This window comes from Aulostomus chinensis, chromosome 4 (assembly GCF_037954235.1).
Source record: "Aulostomus chinensis isolate RoL2024-O1b breed Wild chromosome 4, RoL_Achi_v1.0, whole genome shotgun sequence".
Classification (NCBI taxonomy): Eukaryota; Metazoa; Chordata; class Actinopteri; order Syngnathiformes; family Aulostomidae; genus Aulostomus; species Aulostomus chinensis.
The window spans coordinates 7,027,090-7,047,647 of NC_141323.1; the positions used below are offsets into that span (position 1 = coordinate 7,027,090).

The 20,558-nt window shown below is 51.8% G+C and overlaps 3 protein-coding genes across 4 annotated transcripts; 2 read left to right on the top strand and 1 right to left on the bottom strand.

Moving 5' to 3' along the window:
• The first annotated feature begins 742 nt into the window (after positions 1 to 742).
• dnajc2 (DnaJ (Hsp40) homolog, subfamily C, member 2) lies at positions 743 to 9,580 on the top strand. The gene is made up of 16 exons (XM_086201347.1): positions 743 to 992; positions 1,645 to 1,835; positions 2,907 to 2,982; positions 3,065 to 3,163; positions 3,750 to 3,975; positions 4,067 to 4,132; positions 4,204 to 4,295; positions 4,409 to 4,530; positions 7,483 to 7,632; positions 7,717 to 7,805; positions 7,886 to 7,955; positions 8,032 to 8,216; positions 8,454 to 8,554; positions 8,836 to 8,946; positions 9,145 to 9,305; positions 9,421 to 9,580. The coding sequence occupies exons 1-16, from the start codon at positions 938 to 940 to the stop codon at positions 9,487 to 9,489; spliced, it is 1,863 nt and encodes a 620-aa protein (XP_086057473.1). The 5' UTR covers positions 743 to 937; the 3' UTR covers positions 9,490 to 9,580.
• On the bottom strand, positions 9,517 to 16,264 carry pmpcb (peptidase, mitochondrial processing subunit beta). Of its 2 annotated transcripts, none has more exons than XM_086201348.1 (13): positions 16,101 to 16,264; positions 15,710 to 15,847; positions 15,395 to 15,481; positions 14,616 to 14,745; positions 14,151 to 14,349; positions 13,992 to 14,071; positions 13,290 to 13,402; positions 13,053 to 13,196; positions 11,828 to 11,988; positions 11,668 to 11,753; positions 11,003 to 11,091; positions 10,095 to 10,170; positions 9,517 to 9,692 (listed from the first exon to the last, which is right to left on the bottom strand). In XM_086201348.1, exons 1-13 carry the CDS (start codon positions 16,182 to 16,184, stop codon positions 9,628 to 9,630), a joined length of 1,452 nt encoding a protein of 483 aa, XP_086057474.1. In that variant the 5' UTR covers positions 16,185 to 16,264; the 3' UTR covers positions 9,517 to 9,627. The 2 variants fall into 2 exon arrangements, with proteins under 2 accessions (XP_086057474.1, XP_086057475.1); XM_086201349.1 differs by having other exon boundaries at positions 9,541 to 9,692; positions 10,073 to 10,170.
• Positions 16,265 to 17,570: 1,306 nt separating this feature from the next.
• phax (phosphorylated adaptor for RNA export) lies at positions 17,571 to 19,522 on the top strand. The gene is made up of 2 exons (XM_086201350.1): positions 17,571 to 17,748; positions 17,868 to 19,522. Exon 2 carries the CDS (start codon positions 17,875 to 17,877, stop codon positions 19,048 to 19,050), a length of 1,176 nt encoding a protein of 391 aa, XP_086057476.1. The 5' UTR covers positions 17,571 to 17,748; positions 17,868 to 17,874; the 3' UTR covers positions 19,051 to 19,522.
• Positions 19,523 to 20,558: the final 1,036 nt, after the last annotated feature.

The window sequence follows — 20,558 nt, forward strand, 5'->3', positions numbered from 1 at the left end:
GTAAAGGTGAATAAAACTGTTGTAACAGATACGTTATTTTGATCCCAAGGGCAAATATTTCGGAATATTTTCATATAGTTGCCAGAATAAACAACAGTATGTTGCACAAAACATCAGGTTTCCTGTGCCCAACACTTGTTTTGTTACATGGATTAATTTCAACCTCGAAAATGTCTGTTCATTTATTCACGCTTTTCAGGAGTATTTACATCCATGTATTTATTTGCGACGACCAAAATTGATAAACGTGACCAATACAACGTAGATTATTAAATATATTATATTCTTCATCGGCTGACTTTCCTGTTTTATTAATTTTTTTATGCTCCCGTCCATCTCCTGTGGGCACACTGGTGCCACCGGTAGGTGGCGCTGATGAGCCTGATCGCTGGTTGCCACCTGCCAATCAGCCCGAAGGAACAAGAGGAACCAGGTTATCAATTTAGTCTCCAATATCGTCAAACGCACCTCCTGGATTCACCTCATCTTCTATCAAACCAGCTTAATTTTTCTGACCGAGCAGGCGCAGCATCACCGGAGCCGAAGGCTAACCGGAAATTCACGGCGGAAATAACTGAGACCGTACCACCGATAATTCATTTACAATTTGGCTACAATTTGAGTACAGTTATTATAATTCAATATGATACAAACCAATCTAGTGGCATATTTTTCCAAAAATTACAACAGTAAATGTGACTTCTATGAAGCTACAATGGCAGGAAACGTAAATAGCGGAACTGAAGCAGTGTGGAACCATCACCGTTCCGACACGGGAGGGTTTTCGGGGTGACAACCGAAGCCGCTCTCACGACCTGCCACTTGCAAAGGGAGGCCCATGTGGTGTGTCGGTGTTGGGCCACAGTCTGAAGCACCTTAGAAAGTTCTCATCCAATTGTTCGGGCTCCTGGATGTTGGCGGCGCCCGGTGTCCCACGATGCTGCTTGGAGCGCTGGACGGTGATGAGACGGTCGTGTTTAAAGCTGTTGCCGGTAAGCACCGAGGGAGGCCGGACGGATGTAGCCTGCTAAGCTACAGCACCAACACTCCGACCACACTCGTCCAGCTCAGACAACCACAGCACCGAAGTAGCGAATATTAGAAGCTAATTCAAAGCCCTGACGAGTCTTTTTATTCATTCTTCCTCAGTTTGTTCTTCTGATTCTGCTCTTGCTTAACATCTGGAGCCGCTGCCTACTCACGGCTGCGGGGAACCCTGGTGGTTTCTGTCCCTCCCGAGCCGCGATTGACAGTTAATATTTGACCTGTATGTGACGTGACGTGACGTGAAAACTGTCGGTGCTTCTACTAGTCACGCGTGATCATAAGAGCTGCTCGGAGCTCCTTGCCAATGTTAAGTCTTTTAAAACGTCCAGCTCTTCCTCCTGCCGTGAGGAGGACTCGCCCACCCGAGCAGTAAATGGGTGATGACATCATCTTGATCCGGACCTCCATCCTGCAAGGTGCTCTGCTAACCCGTCACGCGTCTGTTCAGGAGGCTGTGACCAATCAGAGGCGAAGAGCAGCAACATTTCATAGAGAAAAGCTCAGTCCCCATCAGCGTCGTGATGTTTGACGGTGTAAACACACTCACGAGGGCGAGTGGCTGATCTAGACTCCTGACAGCAAGTGTTTGTCCCTCAGCCTCTGTGCAGGTTCAGGTGGAGCCGGTGGGTCGTTGGTTTGAAGCCTACGTGAAGAGGAGGAACAGGAATGTGTCGAGCTCGTTCCAGGAGCTGGAGGAGGAGGAGGAGTCCTCGGAAGAGGAGGAGGATGAGGAGTTTCAGCTGGAGGAGCACCCGATGCTCCGAACGCTCGACCCCAAAGACTGGAAGGTACCTGACAAAGTTTGTCATTGTTGGAAAATGATGAGAAATAATCACTGTCGTCCTCCGGTAACTCAGAGATGACGGATCAGGACTGGCAGGAACCGAACCAGGACCTGGTCCAGGACCGGCACCAGCCTGACTTTTGCTTTCAGGAGCTGAAGCAGTTTAGTTTGAACCAGCCGATGTTTAATGGTGTTGGTTGTGTTTGTCTCTGTTTGCTGTGGTCATTATGATGCGCCAGTGGCGTCAGACACAAAGCTGCACAGGTAGAAGCTGATGTTGTTGCACAGGTGAACATCTGGACCTGATTGACAGGAAGTTAAAGAATCTCCAGAGTCGAACGCAGTTTGTTTCTGTCCTGCCGCCCCCCCAGGTGAACAGGTGCGAACAGGAAGTCTGGTCCAAGGAAAGTGTTGTGATTCCTTTTTAGTGCCATTGGGCCTGTTAGTGATAGGAGGCTCAGCTGATATTTGCCTTGTTGACAAACGTCGGCCATCTGAAGCGGAGGGCGTCGGACTGTTGGTGCGAGGAGAGAGGGGCGTGTAAGAGACCCCCAGGCACCAGGGCTGCACAGTTGGGCTCATAAATCCCAGCTCAGGATCCCGCCCACCGCCACCATGAGGTCACAGCCAGGTGCAGCATTGAAGCTCCTTTAAAACGAGATGGCGTTGAGCCGTAGAGACGTCCCGCCTCCGTCGAGCTCCACAGAAGCCACACAACCTCTGTTGATAGGGATCCTCCAGATGTCTCACCAGTCAAGATGGCCAGTCACAATGCAGTAGTCAAAATAATACCAAGTAAAGGTTTTCTTACATAATCAGCTGTTTTATTATTATTGTTCTAAACGTGTGTGTCGCGGTCGGGCCTGACGCGAGTGTTCTTCAGTTCTCCTGATGGAACCGAGCTCGCAGTGAGACTTGGATTTCCTGTTTTACCTCCTAAAATCAAACGGCCGTTCCTGGAGATCACGACTCTCTTACACACTCATCCTGCTATAAGGAAGGTTCTTCTCCTGACATCAGCTGGTTAATCAGAGCGTGTGTGTGTGTGTGTGTGTGTGCGCGTGTGTGTGTTCAGAATCAAGATCACTATGCTGTCCTGGGTCTCCCTCACCTGAGGTACAAAGCCACTCAGAAACAGATCAAAGCTGCCCGTGAGTACCCCCCCAACACACACACACACAGCTCGATGATGTCACTGGTGATGTCGCTTACGTTCTTGGCTGTTCTCTTCAGACAAGGCCATTGTGTTGAAGCACCATCCTGACAAGAGGAAAGCTGCAGGAGAGCAGATCGTGGAGGGAGACAACGACTACTTCACTTGTATCACTAAAGGTGGGTTGAAAAGAACTTCCACCACAAACCAGGAACCTTAGGAGGAACCAGGCTCTCAGGACTGTCAGCCCAGTGGTGCAGTGGAACATTTGGAAACATTAAGTGGAACTAAAATGTGAACAGAAACGTTGTACAGAGAGAGACCCACCACCACAGCTGCTGGAACTTGAGAAAGTCCTCCCTCCCAACGTAGATGTCCCTGCAAGGAGACTGCGATCCTGTGAGGGTCGTCCAGACGGTCCTGGGAAAGTTCCACCCTGGGAGGTAGCACTTTCTCAAGTTCTAGGAACTATGGGAGCGGGTGTGTTTCTGTGGAACAGTGGTTCAGTTCTCACTGTAGTTTTTTCACCCGGTGTGTTAAAGAGAGTCTGCAAACCGGCTACATTCATTGGTGCTTCCTCTTTCCATCCATCATGGAGCAGCGTTGGCATGAAGCTGCTTTTTAGAAACGGTGACCTACAGCGGGAAAGTTGAGAGCTTCTTCATCTGACAGACTTTTGAGTTCCTGGGACGACATTTGCAGAACTACATGTCAGTAAGGGTGTGAGTGACCTAAACTCACCTCAGGTTTGTCTCTGCCCTGCAGCTATAGAGGTGCTGTCGGACCCTGTGAAGAGGCGGGCCTTCGACAGCGTTGATCCCACCTTTGACAATTCCGTGCCTTCCAAGAGCGAAGGCAAAGAGAACTTTTTCCAGGTGTTTTCTTCTGTTTTTGAAAGAAATTCCAGATGGTCCACGAATAAAAAGCACGTGCCCAAACTCGGAACCCTGGAGTCAACGTTTGAGGAAGTAGACAATTTTTACTCGTTCTGGTAGGTGGGCCAAATCTAGACAGCACAAGAAGGACTGAATCAGGGGAAGCTAGAAGTGTGGTGCAGCACCTGATGACCTCTGCTGTTGCAGGTATAACTTCGATTCGTGGAGGGAGTTCTCATATTTGGATGAGGAAGAAAAAGAAAAGGCAGAATGGTGAGTTGAGGACCAAACGATCAGACCTGTGTGTGCTGGTGTGTGGGACTGACTCATCTACCCCCCCGCAGTCGAGACGAGAGGCGCTGGATCGAGAAGCAGAACCGAGCTTCTCGAGCTCAGAGGAAGAAGGAGGAGATGAACCGAATACGTACACTAGTTGGTATAGTGATTACACTGAGATCTCAGCAGACAGAGTCAACAGTACCTTTGTTCAAATACAGCAGCGGCGCCTCGCTGGGTCCCAGAGTGATGAGATGTGTTTGTTGGTTGCAGATACTGCCTACAGCTGCGATCCTAGAATAAAGAAATTCAAAGAAGAAGAAAAGGCCAGGAAGGAATCTGAGAAGAAGGCGAAAGCTGAAGCAAAGAAGAGGGAGCAGGAGGAGAAGGAGCGAGTAAGTAGCACTGGTCCTGCCGTGTGGACGTCTGAGCCGGCCCCCTCACAGGCGCAACCTCTACGGCTTCTCTGTCGGTTCTGGTTCTCGTTGAGGAACTTTGTTTGCTCTGGTGCGTCTTGTTTGACGTCAGAAACGCCGTCATCGCAGCAGCTGAAGGATGTTGACATGTAGCTGCTGGAACACAGAAGCCTGAAGTGTTAGGGGCCGAGGCCAGCGGGGTCTGAGGGGGAGGAGCTCACCTGGTTTGTGTTGCATCAATGCTGATCAGAGCCGAGCCAGAAAACCCCTGTCTGGGTCATGTGACCTGGGGAGTGCTGCTGATTCACGACTGCAGGAAACCGAATCAACGAGGAGAATTCACCCAAATACCATCGATAATCGCAGAGCCTCAGTGAAGCAAGGCAGTTTTCTTTGTAGAGCCCGTTTTCCCCTCCAGTTTGTCTCCAGGCTTCCTGGCATCATAACAACATCCTCTGCCCTCAGAGCCTCACATCGACTGAGGAGAAACTCCATAGAAAACCTTTAACAGGGAAAAATGGGAGAAACCTCAGGGTGAGGAGGGGAGGAGGATCCCTCACCAGGAGGGACAGACGGACAGGAGATGTTGGTACAGACAAGACAACAGTTTATAACACAGAATGGAGGAAACATGGAAATGTTAAGAACAGTTGAAGAAGGAAGCTTCTGGAAGGGGAGGCAGGGAGAGCAAGCCAGCTTGATGGGGGACTGGATGATAGACTGGTTCATGGGAGGGGAGGCAGGGAGAGCAAGCCAGCTTGATGGGGGACTGGATGGTAGACTGGTTCATGGGAGGGGAGGCAGGGAGAGCAAGCCAGCTTGATGGGGGACTGGATGGTAGACTGGTTCATGGGAGGGGAGGCAGGGAGAGCAAGCCAGCTTGATGGGGGACTGGATGGTGGACTGGTTCATGGGAGGGGAGGCAGGGAGAGCAAGCCAGCTTGATGGGGGACTGGATGGTAGACTGGTTCATGGAAGGGGAGGCAGGGAGAGCAAGCCAGCTTGATGGGGGACTGGATGGTGGACTGGTTCATGGGAGGGGAGGCAGGGAGAGCAAGCCAGCTTGATGGGGGACTGGATGGAAGACTGGTTCATGGGAGGGGAGGCAGGGAGAGCAAGCCAGCTTGATGGGGGACTGGATGGTAGACTGGTTCATGGAAGGGGAGGCAGGGAGAGCAAGCCAGCTTGATGGGGGACTGGATGGTAGACTGGTTCATGGAAGGGGAGGCAGGGAGAGCAAGCCAGCTTGATGGGGGACTGGATGGTAGACTGGTTCATGGAAGGGGAGGCAGGGAGAGCAAGCCAGCTTGATGGGGGACTGGATGGTAGACTGGTTCATGGGAGGGGAGGCAGGGAGAGCAAGCCAGCTTGATGGGGGACTGGATGGAAGACTGGTTCATGGGAGGGGAGGCAGGGAGAGCAAGCCAGCTTGATGGGGGACTGGATGGTGGACTGGTTCATGGGAGGGGAGGCAGGGAGAGCAAGCCAGCTTGATGGGGGACTGGATGGTAGACTGGTTCATGGAAGGGGAGGCAGGGAGAGCAAGCCAGCTTGATGGGGGACTGGATGGTAGACTGGTTCATGGAAGGGGAGGCAGGGAGAGCAAGCCAGCTTGATGGGGGACTGGATGGTAGACTGGTTCATGGAAGGGGAGGCAGGGAGAGCAAGCCAGCTTGATGGGGGACTGGATGGTAGACTGGTTCATGGAAGGGGAGGCAGGGAGAGCAAGCCAGCTTGATGGGGGACTGGATGGTGGACTGGTTCATGGGGGGGGGCGCAGGCTGGTGTAACAGGAGGGAATAAGAGGGGGGGGGTGGGGGGGGGGGCGATGCAGGCGGCGGTTGGAGCAGAGAGATGGAGCTCTGGTGGATCTGTGGAAACACAGAGACTGAGAGACACCAAGGAGGAGAGGAGGGGAGGGGAGGAGAGGAGAGGAGGGAAGGGCTCCATGTAACCTGATGTGTCCCCCAGCAGTCTCAGCTTGTAGCAGCATAGCTATCAATGGTTCAGAGCTACCTGAACCAGTCCTAACTGAAGGCTCTGTCATAGAGGAAGGTCTTAAGCCTGGACTTAAACGTAGTTAAAGTGTCTGCCTCTCTGACCCATGGAGAGATGCTGGTTCCATAGTAGAGGAACCGGTACCTGAAGGCTCTACCTCCCAGTCTGTTTGTATTGATACTGGGAGTCACTAACAGACCTGCATTCTGGGAGCGGAGTGCTCTGGTGGGACAGTAGGGACTAATGAGCTCTTTCAGAGAGGATGGAGCTTCATCATTGAGAGCCTGATGAGTCAGCAGAAGGATTTTGAAGTGGATTCTAGATCCTACAGGAAGGAGAGAAGCTAAAGTGGAGAGATGTGTTCTCTCTTCTTAACTCCCGTCAAAACCCTCGCTGCAGCGTTCTGGACCAGCTGGAGACTCTTTAGGGAGTATTTAGGACATCCTGACAGGAGAGAGTTGCAGTGGTCCAGCCGAGAAGTGATAAATGCATGCACCAGTTTCTCAGCATCACTGAAGCCTTGAACTCGTGAAGTTGAGGCTGAAGGACACTGAAGATCAACAAACCAACGTTCCAAACGTCCAACTTCTTGTCAGAATGTTTTCAGAATAAGATCAGATCAGCTCTGACCAAAGCAATGGTAGTAATGAAGCGTTGCTGCGCTGGATGGCCACTGATCCAGGATCAGGCCTGATAGACAAAACACAAGACCGAGTTGCTCATTAACCCCTCGTGTTCCCTCAGTGGCGAGTCATCAAGGACTCATGCCATTTCCTGTCATGTGGTCAGTGTGTGTTGAGTAGAGTAGTGACCTCACCAGTCAAAGACCACACCCATCATGTCTGCTGTGCTGAATAACAGCCGCCCACCTCCAGCTACATGCTGCAGCTGCCAATTTTGACTTTGTTATTCAGTTTGATGTGTGATTTCCAGGTGCGGCAGGCGGAGCTGGAGGCAGCTCGCATGGCGAGGGAGAAGGAGGAAGAGGAAGCCAAGCAGGTGGCTCAGCAGGCGAAGAAGGAGAAGGAGATTCAGAAGAAGGCCATCAAGAAAGAGAGGCAGAAACTCAGGACCACCTGCAAGGTTCCTCCTCTGCTCTCCAACCTTCTCGTGCAGGAGCCTGGATCCACAGCACCTGAACAGCCGCTCTACTTTGTGTCTCCACAGAACTGGAATTACTTTGCTGACAATGAAGCCGACAGTGTGAAGATGATGGAGGAGGTGGAGAAGCTCTGTGATAGGCTGGAGCTGGCCAGGTACCACCACACTAGTAGACTCATGTGGGACATGTTTCTGTCCTGAGCTGGAGGCGGGAGCTGATGATCTCTGTTTCCAGCCTGCAGTCGCTGAATGAACTCCTGGCGTCGGGCTCAAAAGAGGACAGCAAGGTAGCCGTGGAGAAGCAGGTAAGAGCATGTGGCAGCGCCAAAATCTGCTTGGATGGCGTGATGGCTGGATGTTGACACACGTTTGCTTCCTCAGGTGCGGGAGGTGAACGCCCAGCTGCAGCGGGAGCGGGAGGCCGAGGTCCAGGCCCGGCAGGCCGCTCGCAGTGCCGAGCAGGCCAGCGGAGGAGGAGGTGGCGGTGGTGGGAGGGGCTGGAATGAAGAAGACCTCCAGCTGCTCATCAAAGCTGTCAACCTGTTTCCTGCTGGAACCAACGCCAGGTAGATGTTCGGAACCAAGGCAGCTCTGGTAGAACTGTGGGTCTGGATCCTCGAACTGAAGAGTTGAAACAGAAAATTAGTGAAACTCCGTTTGAGTTTCACGGCTTCAGCTGCAAATGTGTGAATTTAAGTGGTGAAAATGGTGGTTCAGCTGAAAGTCTGGATCAGGAACCAGTGAAGGTGGTGACATGATTCAGCTGTTGAATCACTAAATCAGTGTTTCGGTTTCTCCTCCAGATGGGAAGTTATCGCCAACTACATGAACCTGCACTCCAGCAGCGGCGTGAAGAGGACCGCCAAAGATGTCATCAACAAAGCCAAGAACCTGCAGCGGCTCGGTGAGCAGCGCTCGTCGTTGCCCACAAGGAGTTTAACACTCAGGAGCTCTTCAAAGTTCAACTTCCAACCAAATCCTAGTTAAATCTAGTGCTGTTGCTGAAGAGATCCCTGTCAGGATCCTGCAGGGCAGCCCTTGGGTCCTCCAGCTGCAGCAGCTGTGGCTTCATAGATGATCCACTGGATCAGTATTGGCTAGATCAGTTGTGAATTCCAGCAAGAAGTCACACAGGTGTGGCAGTACAGGTGAAATATTTCTCCTGCAAATGTGATGTCTCCTCAGATCCGCTGCAGAAAGATGAGATTAACAGAAAAGCCTTTGAGAAATTCAAGAAGGAACACACTTCAGTGGCGCCGTCCATCGACAACGCCATGCCTTCCGAGAGGTTCGACGGTGAGTCCAAAGGTCGGCCTCAGGTCCCGTTCACAGGTTCGGCCATGTCACACTCAACAGCAGCGTTGATGCACTAACCTTCGAGTTGTCCTGGGTCAAACTCGGCCCGTTTGTTTGCTAAGTGAGGTTTTGATGGGGGAACTCGTGCCCAACAATCAAACCTGACAACGTTGTAACTGGCTGCTTGTGGCCCTGCAGCCTCCGGGGGGGAAGGGAACGCTGCCCCCTGGACCACTGAGGAACAGAAACTTCTGGAACAGGCCCTGAAGACCTACCCGGTCAGCACACCTGAGCGGTGGGAGAAGATCGCCGCCTCCGTCCCCGGACGCAACAAGAAAGACTGTATGAAGCGTTACAAGGTAAGATGGAGGCTCACAGGGGACTCAGCGAGTTACCATGTGATGGGGGGGGGTGCACCCGTCAGTCCGCGGGAGGAGCAGTATTTGTGTGTAATTGTGTGCTTTGTGTGTGCAGGAGTTGGTTGAGATGGTTAAAGCCAAGAAAGCCGCGCAGGAGCAGGTGGCAGTGAAGAGTAAAAAATGACAAGAAGCACACCAGACGTTAGTTTGTGTGTTATTTTAACTTTATTGTGTTGTCTTTATTTTATAATAAAAACTTAAAGCAGGAAACACGACCGACTTCAACACTGCTGTGTTCTGTACGTTTGCTGGGTCACTCTGCTCACGGTCGATTCCACAGCAGCCCACGGCGGATCTGGTTGTAGTCTGGCAGCTGTTCAATCGGACCTGAAACAAACGGCAAACTGGGTTTACTGGGATTGCTGGAACCACAGCGATGTTGCTGGTAGACCTGTCAGTTTAAGCTGCTAAATCAAGTCTGAGCTGATCTGGAGTCTGTTCTACAAAGCAAGTTCAGCATGTCTGGTATATCTTCAGGACAATCACCCGTTAACTCATGACATGAAAGGGGCGGAGCCAGCAGCGGATGGTTATCAGTCACTGGAGGGTTGTGTATTTCACTCAAGAGGAGCAGATTTGTAACATGGCGGCAGCAGCAGGATGAGCGACTGCCGCCTGGGAGTCTTTGTTTCTGCTGATCCTGTCATTGAGTCTGAAGTCTAAGCATCGGCCCTGGTGCTTCACAATAAAATGTGAGGCGTTCGCACCAGAGGAGTTCCTGCGACGTACCAACGGCTGCGATGGCGGGAGCTTTGTTGTAGATGTATTTGGTGCAGACGTCCTTGATGGTGGCAGCATCGATGGCCTGATGGAGTGGAGACACAGAACAACATGAAAGTACCAGAGTCTCAGCTGCTGCAGCTGGGAGCGCGTGACCCAACAGCCGCCATTGTGACTGAATCACGTGGTGTTGGAATAAACTGTCAGAAGTACTGCTGATATTTCTGTCCTCCACAGCGACTTCAGTGTGATCTCAAGGAAAGACTTGAAAAGGGTTCAACTCCTCTTAAACTTCACCTGCTCTCTGGATCCAGTTCAACTCAAACTCTGGCTTAAACAAACCCAGCAGGCTTCAGTTGGACAACTACGTTCATCCGATTCATGACGTTAACTGAGAATGAATGATGGATAAATTCAAAATGTTTTTTGTGTGAAGTGGAAATCAACCAAATGTGTGTTCACAACTTGAAGTGTTCAACTGCTGCAGTTCTTCGTGCTGGCGTCCAGCTGGAAGAGTCTGATACTTCCTCTGACATTGAGGAAGCATCTCTCCAGCTGCTAAACGCTCCGCTATGCTAGCTGGTCAGTTGCTGAGTGGCGAGTGAACCACCAGCTGAGACCAGCGAGGCTCGGAAGGGGAACTGAAGGTTGTGGCTGTTCGTCACTGTCAGTTGCTACTTTCCTAACTGGAGGCGTCAGACCAGCAACACTTCAGCCCTCGACTCTTCACGCCAGCAGCGAAGCTTTTATTTGTGCAGACAGTTTACTGTCACTGGCACTTCCTGTAGCCTCACCAGCCCTCGCTGCTGCTCAGTCCGATCATACCATCGATCAAAGACCAGCCTCTAAGTCTCCCGTCTCTTCAGTTCCACTCAGGACGTGAATACAGCCTGCGACGTGCTACTGGGTCCACTCACGCTGATTCTGGCCTCCAGCTCATTCAGAGGGATCCTGCGATGGTAGCACAACATCTGTCTGCCGATGTCCTCGCAGATGGGCGTGGACCCTGGTAGGAGACAGCAGGAGACCCCGTCACAGCCTCAGCCTTACCAGTAACGCCACACTGCAGTGGTGTGCCTGTCAGTGACCTTTGACCACCAAGATGTTATCATGTCATCCTCGAGTCCCAGCAGCCGTTCTCTCACCGTTGCTGACATACCAAAGAGCGTCGTGGCTGTTGTGTCCGAGGCTCGACTTCTGTGTTCCACATCCACAGAGGAGAGTCCGTGTGACCCGGCAGGACTCGCTGCTCCCCGACCGGGTCACACGGACTCTCCTCTGTTAATTCAACTTAAAAAAAAAAGTGAGAATTCTGTCTATGGCCCCTCCAGGCCTCCGTACACCCAATCCTCAAAACCTCTTCTGACTGCAAGAAGGAAAATGTTGGTTTCTGGTTGGAAATCAACTTGACAGGAACAGTAGCTGAAGTGATGAACCAACGAGTTCTGCAGCTTTCAGAACACTGCATGTGGGAACGTTCCCTGCTGGCTGGGGAACAGCCTGAGACTCACTCCTACTTCCTATCATGTGATCTGCTCATGGGGCTCAGTGGAGCCGTGAGAACTGGAGCTGGAGCTCTCACCGTCCAGATGCTGAAGCATGTTGGTCTTGAGCAGGTTCTTGGCCCGAGCCACCTCACTCTCAGTCACGCTCGTGCACAGAGACATCCTGCCGACAGACGGACAGCGAGATGAAACCCCGGCATGAGGGTGAAGCTCATGTGGCCGTGTGGCGGCTCTCACCATTCCATCTGAGTGAAGTGCATCATGTCGCTCACGGTGCCGGGCTCACACACGATGTAGAGCCCCCACAGGCCTGTGTCGGTGTAGCAGGTGTTGAAGGACTGGAAGCTGTGACACAGGTTCCCCTGGCAGGCCATCTGAGCCAGTTTACTGGACAGGTTCTGGATTCACAGCAGGGACACAAAACACTGACACAGGACCTGCAGAGCACACTAGTCCTGTTCTCTCTATCTGGTCCTGTTCTCTCTATCTGGTCCTGTTCTCTCTCTCTCTCTCTCTGGTCCCGTTCTCTCTCTCTCTCTGGTCCCGTTCTCCCTCTCTCTCTTCTCTCTCTCTCTCTGGTCCCGTTCTCCCTCTCTCTCTCTGGTCCCGTTCTCCCTCTCTCTCTCTGGTCCCGTTCTCTCTCTCTCTCTCTGGTCCTGTTCTCTCTCTCTCTCTCTGGTCCCGTTCTCTCTCTCTCTCTCTGGTCCCGTTCTCTCTCTCTCTCTCTGGTCCCGTTCTCTCTCTCTCTCTGGTCCCGTTCTCTCTCTCTCTCTGGTCCCGTTCTCCCTCTCTCTCTGGTCCCGTTCTCCCTCTCTCTCTCTGGTCCCGTTCTCCCTCTCTCTCTTCTCTCTCTCTCTCTGGTCCCGTTCTCTCTCTCTCTCTGGTCCCGTTCTCCCTCTCTCTCTGGTCCCGTTCTCCCTCTCTCTCTCTGGTCCCGTTCTCTCTCTCTCTCTGGTCCCGTTCTCCCTCTCTCTCTCTGGTCCCGTTCTCCCTCTCTCTCTGTGGTCCCGTTCTCTCTCTCTCTCTGTGGTCCCGTTCTCTCTCTCTCTATCTGGTCCTGTTCTCTCTCTCTCTCTCTGGTCCTGTTCTCTCTCTCTCTCTGGTCCTGTTCTCTCTCTCTCTCTCTGGTCCTGTTCTCTCTCTCTCTCTCTGGTCCTGTTCTCTCTCTCTCTCTGGTCCTGTTCTCTCTCTCTCTCTCTGGTCCTGTTCTCTCTCTCTCTCTCTGGTCCTGTTCTCTCTCTCTCTCTCTCTGGTCCTGTTCTCTCTCTCTCTATCTGGTCCCGTTCTCTCTCTCTCTCTGGTCCTGTTCTCTCTCTCTCTCTCTCTCTCTGGTCCTGTTCTCTCTCTCTCTCTCTCTCTCTCTGGTCCCGTTCTCCCTCTCTCTCTCTCTGGTCCTCTCGTTCCTTCACCTTCACACCAGGGGGTATCGGTGACCCACTGATGTTCTCGCACCAACACTCACCACTCCTCCACTAAACGAGCGGTCCCAGTTTCCAATAAGCGTGTTGGCCACCATGAGAGGGATGGTGTCAGGGTGCGACCACCCAACCGCCTCCACAGCGATGGCGATGTGAGCCAGGGGCATCTTGGCGTCAGGCACACGGATCTGAGAAGCAGACGCTCATCCACTGTTGAACTCTTGATGTGAATGTTTAGCGTGCAGACGTGTGGGCATTATTAGTGGAAACTACCTCCTTACCTCACTTCCTGTGAAGGGGCATGGAGGAAGTGCCGGAGCCTCGCCCTCGTATCTGCCAGGAAGCTTTCCGAAGTGATACTTGGCCAGATCGATGAGCTCCAGATGAGAAACTCCTGCTTGAACAGAGAAGATCGTCCGGGTCAGAACAACCCAACATGTCGGCTCCCGCTAGGATCCATCCAACCTGAAGATCACAGCAGGAGGGTCTGTGATCCTGTCAACGTTCACAGGCACCAGCGGCGACCCTCACATCTGAGTGAGTAGGCCACACATCCATGAGCCATTTTCCAGCAAAGACACCAAACCGTCTTGAGTTCCTTCATTCGGCAAAATGCAGACTCTCTTCAGACACGACCTTTAAACCTAGCGTTCATATCTAATCCCCCATCCTGACCTCAGACCAGCACACAGGAGCAGACGAAGCTCCGGGGACCTGTGGAGTCGTGGCTCCGTGCTGGAGAGGCTGAAGGAGCTCCGGAGGCTTTGAAGCCTGCAAAAAGTCTCTTGATGCTTTTGGAACAGAAGACTTTACATGTTGTGTTGCTCAAGTACTGAGTAAATGACATCAGAACCAGACATCACAACACATTTTGAATCATCTCGGGTTCAACAGGATTAAACAGGAGATTTGGGGTTCATTCCTACTAAAACGCTGCTCATCGGACATGTAAACGTAGGCAGAGAGGAGCCTGGCGCCCTGACCTCCAGCAGCAGCCAGCACGATTCTGGGCCCTTTGTAGTGAGCGGTGATGTACTCCACCAGGTCTGCTCGATTGATCGTCCTGGAAGCACACAAACGCAGCACGCTGTAGAAGACATTTACATCGCCACAAACCAAAGGAGACGCACACGGGGCCTCACTTGATGTTCTCTGTGGGGCCCAGGATGGTCCGGCCCAGAGCTGTGGACTGGTACGCCGTGGCATGCAAGTAGTCAAAGACCACTTCCTGCAGATTGGTCTCCACTTCCTGCATCTCTCTGAGGATCACCCCCCGCTCCCGCTCGATCTCTGCCTCCCGCAGCATGCTGTTCTGGATGATGTCAGCCAGGATCTCCACCGCTGGGAGGGGGGCAAACATTTGATTGAGTTTTAAACTAACAGTGCCCCCCGCAACTCATCTGCTTGGTAAAGTCTGAGAATATAAAACCAGACAAGGAGAAAAGCCTTCAGGTGTGGGGGAACAGGAGGTCTTCAAATTTAGGGACGACCTGGACACAAACACCTGAAGCCACGACTCTAGGTCCTTAGACGAGATCAGGAGCAGTTATCACACTGGTCACTAGATCTCACTGGATCCACATTCAGCTGCTCCGACCCTGTGCTACCTCGGGGAAGATCCTTGGAGAACGCCTTGGCGTAGTACACCGTCTGCTCCCGGGACGTGTAGGCGTTCAGGTGTGCCCCCATGTTCTCGATTTCTAGCTCCAGGTCCAGCTGGGAGCGCTTCCTTGTGCCCTGTCTCACACAGAACACACACACACACACACACCATTAAACTGTGGAATCTGCTTTGTAACATTACAACTAAACAAATATTAGTGTTGTGTTTTCTACATCCCAGAGCCTCGGAGGGAAAATGCACAACACAAAGTTTTTCGTGGTTGTGCGACACCACAGTTTCTCCACTTTAAGCTTGGCTCGTCATCATTGGGCCTCCGTAAAAATCAGGCTCCTTGTACCCATGCGGATGTTTCAGATTCTCCCCTAAAGATACCTCGAGGTCTGGAACCAAGCCCATTAATACGCACTACTGAATAAAGAAAAGAAGAAAATGTGAGTATGAGGAAGATCCAGAGGAGCCTTGATAGCTTTCAGTCACTGCTGTTGTTGTGTGCTAATATGCTCAATTTATGATGATTATTTCTGATCAAATTATTCATTTATTTCACAAGTTGTTGGTTCATTTCAGGAAATGTAGTCATATTTGACTGTATTTATTGAACATTGAACATTTCAGGGTTCTACAGCAGAGGAAGTGACAACGCCACCATCACGACTTTAGTAGAAGATAAAAAATAAACCTTGACATGAGAAAAGCTATGACGCCACCATGTAACCTGCCTTTAATTAAATGACGATGGTGATGAGCCCACCACCATCTCACCTTGAATGCCATGTGTTCCAGAAAATGCGCCGTGCCATTATTTCTTGCGTTCTCATAGCGGCTGCCGGCGTCGATCCAGAGGCCCACCTGGAGGAGTCCAGAACATCGTCAGCATCTCTGGCCTCCAGCACATTCACACACTGCTACTGCAGCAACATCACCACTCACCAGGAGGTGTAGTGAGTAGTTTTGGTACAACAGGCAGAACAGAACAACAAGTGGGTCACAGCACTCACCCATCCTCTGGGGTCAGACACACACCTGTCATGGACCAGTGGTTTTTGCAGCCAATCTAAGTCTTTGGAGGAAACTCACTGTGCATGTGGGAAGCCCAGAGTCCTCAGAAGCCACACGGAGTCCGTTGTCCAACGTGGTCACCTTGGTTTCAGGGACATTTAGGGCTATCTGGTGAGCAGCCTGGGTAGCAAAGAGTCTGTGGGGTCCAACTGGCAGCTGCATCAGCAGAACATGCAGGGTAAACAGCAAGTCATGATGAGGAGCCAGGTTGACACACACACACACACACACACACACACACACACACACACACACACACACCTTAAAGTATTTCTTGCTAGCTCGACTCAACACAACCGCGTTAGCAACAGCAGGTACTTGCTAGCTTAGCTCAGAGAATGAAAGAGCATAATTTCTCGGAACAGCCGTTTAACTCGTGGCTATGTGCCTGGTGAGGTGAGCTTCCTACCCTGCTGAGAGGATTTGTCCTCGGTAAACAGCTTTGAAGGAGATATTTCCCAGCAGCCGTGAGGCGCGGTACGGACGCCGCCATATTGTTATGTCACTCTGCGCACATGCGCTACGCAGGCTGGTGTTTTGGTTGAGGAATTCCTACGACACTTCCGGTGGTTATCAAAGTACATGTTCCATCTGTCCAGAAAAAAATAAATAATTACAAAATATTTACTCCTAAGGTTAGAAGCTTGTTTGAACAAAATCATTTGTATATTTGAATTGAGGCGAGGTAAGTGGTACCACTCTCTAATGGTACTGTTACCACTCTGTAACTGTACCACTCTATAATTGTACTGTTACCACTCTGTACCAGTACCACTCTGTAACTGTACCACTCTCTAATGGTACTGTTACCACTCTGTAACTGTACTACTCTCTAATGGTAGTGTTACCACTCTGTACCGGTACTGTTACCACTCTGTAACTGTACCACTCTGTAACTGTACCACTCTGTAATGGTACTGTTACCACTCTCGAATGGAACTGTTACCACTCTCTAATGGTACTGTTACCACTCTGTAACTGTACCACTCTGTAACGGTACTGTTACCACTCTCGAATGGTACTGTTACCACTCTCTAATGGTACTGTTACCACTCTGTAACTGTACCACTCTGTAACGGTTCCACTCTCTAACAGTACCACTGTCTAATGGTACTGTTACCACTCTGTACCAGTACCACTCTGTAACTGTACCACTCTCTAATGGTACTGTTACCACTCTCTAACGGTACCATTCTCTACCGGTTCCACTCTCTAACAGTACCAATCTGCACCGGTAACAGTACTTCTCTGTACTGGTACCAGTCTGTAACTGTTCCACTCTGTAGCTGTACCTCTCTCTAATGGTACTGGTACCACTCTGTACTGGTACCACTCTGTAACAGTACCAGTGTCAGGAATGCAGCTGTGGCACCTTCCAGTGTTGAGGGTTGGTCCTTTAATGCGTCATCAGAAGAACAAAGCTGGAGAACAAACTTGACCTCACATGTGATGAAGGTTACCTGGGAAACCGCCACAGCGTCCATGTTTGAACCTCCACGCACGCTTCAGAGTCCAGCTAAGAAAACTGGTGTTTCAGCTCCAGTGTTGAGTACTGAGAGGAGCCAGCAGTGCCACAGCCATGGGCCCGACCCACTCACCCTTCAGTCCAAGGAAAGAATCCTAAATCAGGAGGCTGTGAATCCAGCGACCAGGAGGAGTTATAAAAGTTTGGATGCTGAGAGGCGAGAGTCTCTACAGAACCTGGAAGAAAGAGGTTCATGCGAGATCTGCCGGCAGGCCTTGTTCCAGGACCTCAGGAGAGCGAGGCTGGTGGAGTGAAGACCACTTATCCACTGATATTCACTCCATCTCATCCATTGGTGTTTAGTTTTAATCATCCACTCCACACCAGCTGGGGGCGGTAGTACTTCAAGACGTTGTTTGGCAAACGCCACAAATCGCTATGAAGAAGAAGAAGAGGACGCAGAAGAAGACGACGACAGTGCAGCTTACCGCCAGTTCTCTTCAGAAGACCTCTAAGTTGGACCGGAACCAAAGCAAAGCTGAGGTCTAGCTTCTGTCGAGGTTCGGTCGGCTGCTCCGGCGGATATCTGAAGGTACCGAGTCCCTCCCGGTGCCCCCGCTGGCGGGAGCTAGCTGCTGCTGGCGGGTGCTAAGGTGGTGAAGTTAAGCTAATCGACGCTGGGCTGGTAACGTTCTGCCGCTGTGGTTCTAGACAGGAAATGGCTGCTGACGGGGATCTCATGGACGGGGATCTGGAGGATGGAGAGATATCCGGGTCCAGTTCGGAACCAGAGATGGGGGCTGCTCGACCCCGGCTCCCTGGCGCCTTCAGCGGCCAGTCCCTCCAGAGCAGAGCCACTGCCCAGCCCTCTGGCCCAGCCTACAGGAGCTCCGGTAGGGCGGCGGACTCCAGTGACAGCGACCCCGATTCTTCAGACGACGAGGCTATGTGGCGCCGGAAGCGCCAGAAGGTGTCGAACGTTCCCCAGCCACCTGCCTGCCCGACCCGCCCATCCGACCCCTGCGCGCTGAGAGGCCGCAAGGTGAACAACATCTGGGGCTCAGTGGTGCAGGAGCAGTGCCAGGATGCTATCGCAGCAGAGCTGGGCATATTCGAGATGGATGGAGAGATCAGCATGTCCAGCAGAAATGTGGAGACGTACAACTACGTCCTGGCTCGCAAGATCATGGAGAAGGAGAGGGAGCTGCAGAGACAGCCAGTGGATGAAGGAGAGGTGAGCATGCTGGACACCCAGCTGGAGGACTACATGAAGGGGGGGGGGTCCGAGGAGCGGGCAGGAGGCGACGCCAAGAGGAAGAGGGCAGTTAAAGAGAGACTGGGCCCCAGAGCTGAGATGGACATCAAGGGCCGCTGCGAGATCACGGAGGACGACCCCGAAGACAAGGTGGTGGATGAGATCGTATACCGACTGCAAGAGCCCAAAAAAGACCTGATCGAGCGAGTTGTGAGGGTCATCGGGACAAAAAAGGCCATAGAACTGCTGGGAGAGACGGCCACGCTGGAGGAAGGCGGTGGCGTGTTCACCATGGACGGCAGCAGGCGGCGGACGCCCGGTGGGGTGTATCTCAACCTGTTGAAGAACACGCCCAGCATCTCCAAGGCCCAAATCAGGCAGATATTCTTCGAGGAACAGCAGAAAGATAACCAGAGCAGGAAGGCTGCCCAGAAGAGGAGGCGGCACGTGGTGAGCAAGAAGATGAAGCAGGCCATCAGCACGCTGAACCTGCAGGAGCACGACGACGTTTCCAGGGAGACATTTGCGAGTGACACCAACGAGGCCTTGGAGTCACTGGAGGAGGCCCAGGAGGACGCCAGCGCCGCTGCCGAGGAGACGGCGGTGGTCTACAACTCTGCAGACCTGGAGGTCTTCTGACGGCCTCAGAAAGTTGGGACTGGAATAGAAATGAAACGCTTACAGCACAGAGAGATGTTTCTACTGAGAGCAGAGTCACACCTGAGTTTGTTTCTTCCTTCTTTTTTACTGTTCTAATAAATAAGAGCTCGTGTTAACAGGAAACGTTCCTTTTCTTTGTGCTTCAGGAAGTTGTAGAATTCACAGCTTCTTAAGGTCCTGGGAAAGCTGGAAAATAAATGAAGCCAGGAAATCCTGGAACTGCTGCACATCAGTCGACGCGCCTGGTTATGATCTTTTGGTCAACGTCGATTACCTTTGGTCCTGCAGCTCGTCAGTGACTCCAGCTGAGTGTCCGTTTGAGTGAATGTTTGCTGACGACAGCTCAGCTGCAGTGCGTGAGCCTGAATGCAGCACGCGTGTTTGTCTTGCCGCCCCTGAATGAATTGTGTAACTGCACCTGGAGAACAAATAAAGGCTCTTCAGCAAGCTGGGAGAGAAGAATGTGGTGCAGAAGCCCTCCTCCTGAGCAGTCTCTGGTTGAACACTCAAGTTTTCAGGGTTGCAGTGCATTTTACAAAAAAGCATCTTAAAACCTCTGCTGTCAGTGTGGGCGGAGTCTGAAGAATCAGGTGCCTTGTGATCCCACAAAGCATCTCGGGTCAAAACGGGTCTGGAGTTTAGTAAAAAGGCTCAGTGAGCTGTGAACCAGGTGAGAAGTATGGATTCAAGAAACGGCTGCAGGCTGCTGAGCCTCTGGTTCAGGGTTTTATCATTTCAGAGCCGGTGAAGGAGACAGGAGAGAGAGCAGGTCCAGGAACAGGTCCAGGAACAGGTGGAGCCCCACTGCAGTGCAGGCGTTTGCCCGCTAGATGGCAGACACGCAGTTTCCGTGTGGACTGAAGCGACATGAGTTGAGGATCCCACAGAAACAAGCCAGGCCGCGGAGCCGTTGGAAAGTATAACAGGAAGTATTTGGTGGAAGCACAGTTGTACTTCACGTCTAAACATAGACAGTAATGTTGCGTAAGAAATGAAAAAGAAGGTATAAATCATGCGTGAAGGCGTCTGTGGCAGCAGATCGTTGGTACTGCCAGAGATTTAGCAGACACTCTTCTTCTGCACAATTAAAGAGTGAGCGAAGGCGTGTGGGTCACCGCCACTGAACGGCACACTGATTCTACTTGGACTTCACCTCCGTGAGCACCAGGAGTCACCGTCCCTCCTCACAGAGCTGGAAATGACACAAAAACAGGAGAAAAAATATGAAATAATATGAACCAACACATACTTCCACCTCAAAAATGTAGATATACCTTTTTTTTACAAAATAGAAGAAGCGTTTGATAAAATAGCAGTTTGAAGGTAAAACGTGGTTCCTCCTCCTGACAGCGTGTCACGTGTGGCTCTCTGAGGGACTGCTGATGATCTGGTGTCCTTGCGTGTGAGCTCTGTCCTCGTGGTCACGGTTGGCGGCGGGTACAAACACCTATCTGCTCTGTTCTTCCGTGTATTCTCACAGTTTTTAT

What these genes read in the sequence shown, in the direction of transcription:
- dnajc2 (XM_086201347.1), top strand. Translation starts at nt 938, where the DNA reads ATGCTGCTTGGAGCGCTGGACGGTGATGAGACGGTCGTGTTTAAAGCT. An exon ending in GACAATTTTTACTCGTTCTG is followed by an intron (nt 3,976 to 4,066) that starts GTAGGTGGGCCA and finishes CTGCTGTTGCAG; the next exon opens with GTATAACTTCGATTCGTGGA. An exon ending in CCTGCTGGAACCAACGCCAG is followed by an intron (nt 8,217 to 8,453) that starts GTAGATGTTCGG and finishes TTTCTCCTCCAG; the next exon opens with ATGGGAAGTTATCGCCAACT.
- pmpcb (XM_086201348.1), bottom strand. Translation starts at nt 16,184, where the DNA reads ATGGCGGCGTCCGTACCGCGCCTCACGGCTGCTGGGAAATATCTCCTT. An exon ending in TGGAACACATGGCATTCAAG is followed by an intron (nt 14,746 to 15,394) that starts GTGAGATGGTGG and finishes TGTGTGAGACAG; the next exon opens with GGCACAAGGAAGCGCTCCCA. An exon ending in CTCCAAGGATCTTCCCCGAG is followed by an intron (nt 14,350 to 14,615) that starts GTAGCACAGGGT and finishes CCCCCCTCCCAG; the next exon opens with CGGTGGAGATCCTGGCTGAC.
- phax (XM_086201350.1), top strand. Translation starts at nt 17,875, where the DNA reads ATGGCTGCTGACGGGGATCTCATGGACGGGGATCTGGAGGATGGAGAG.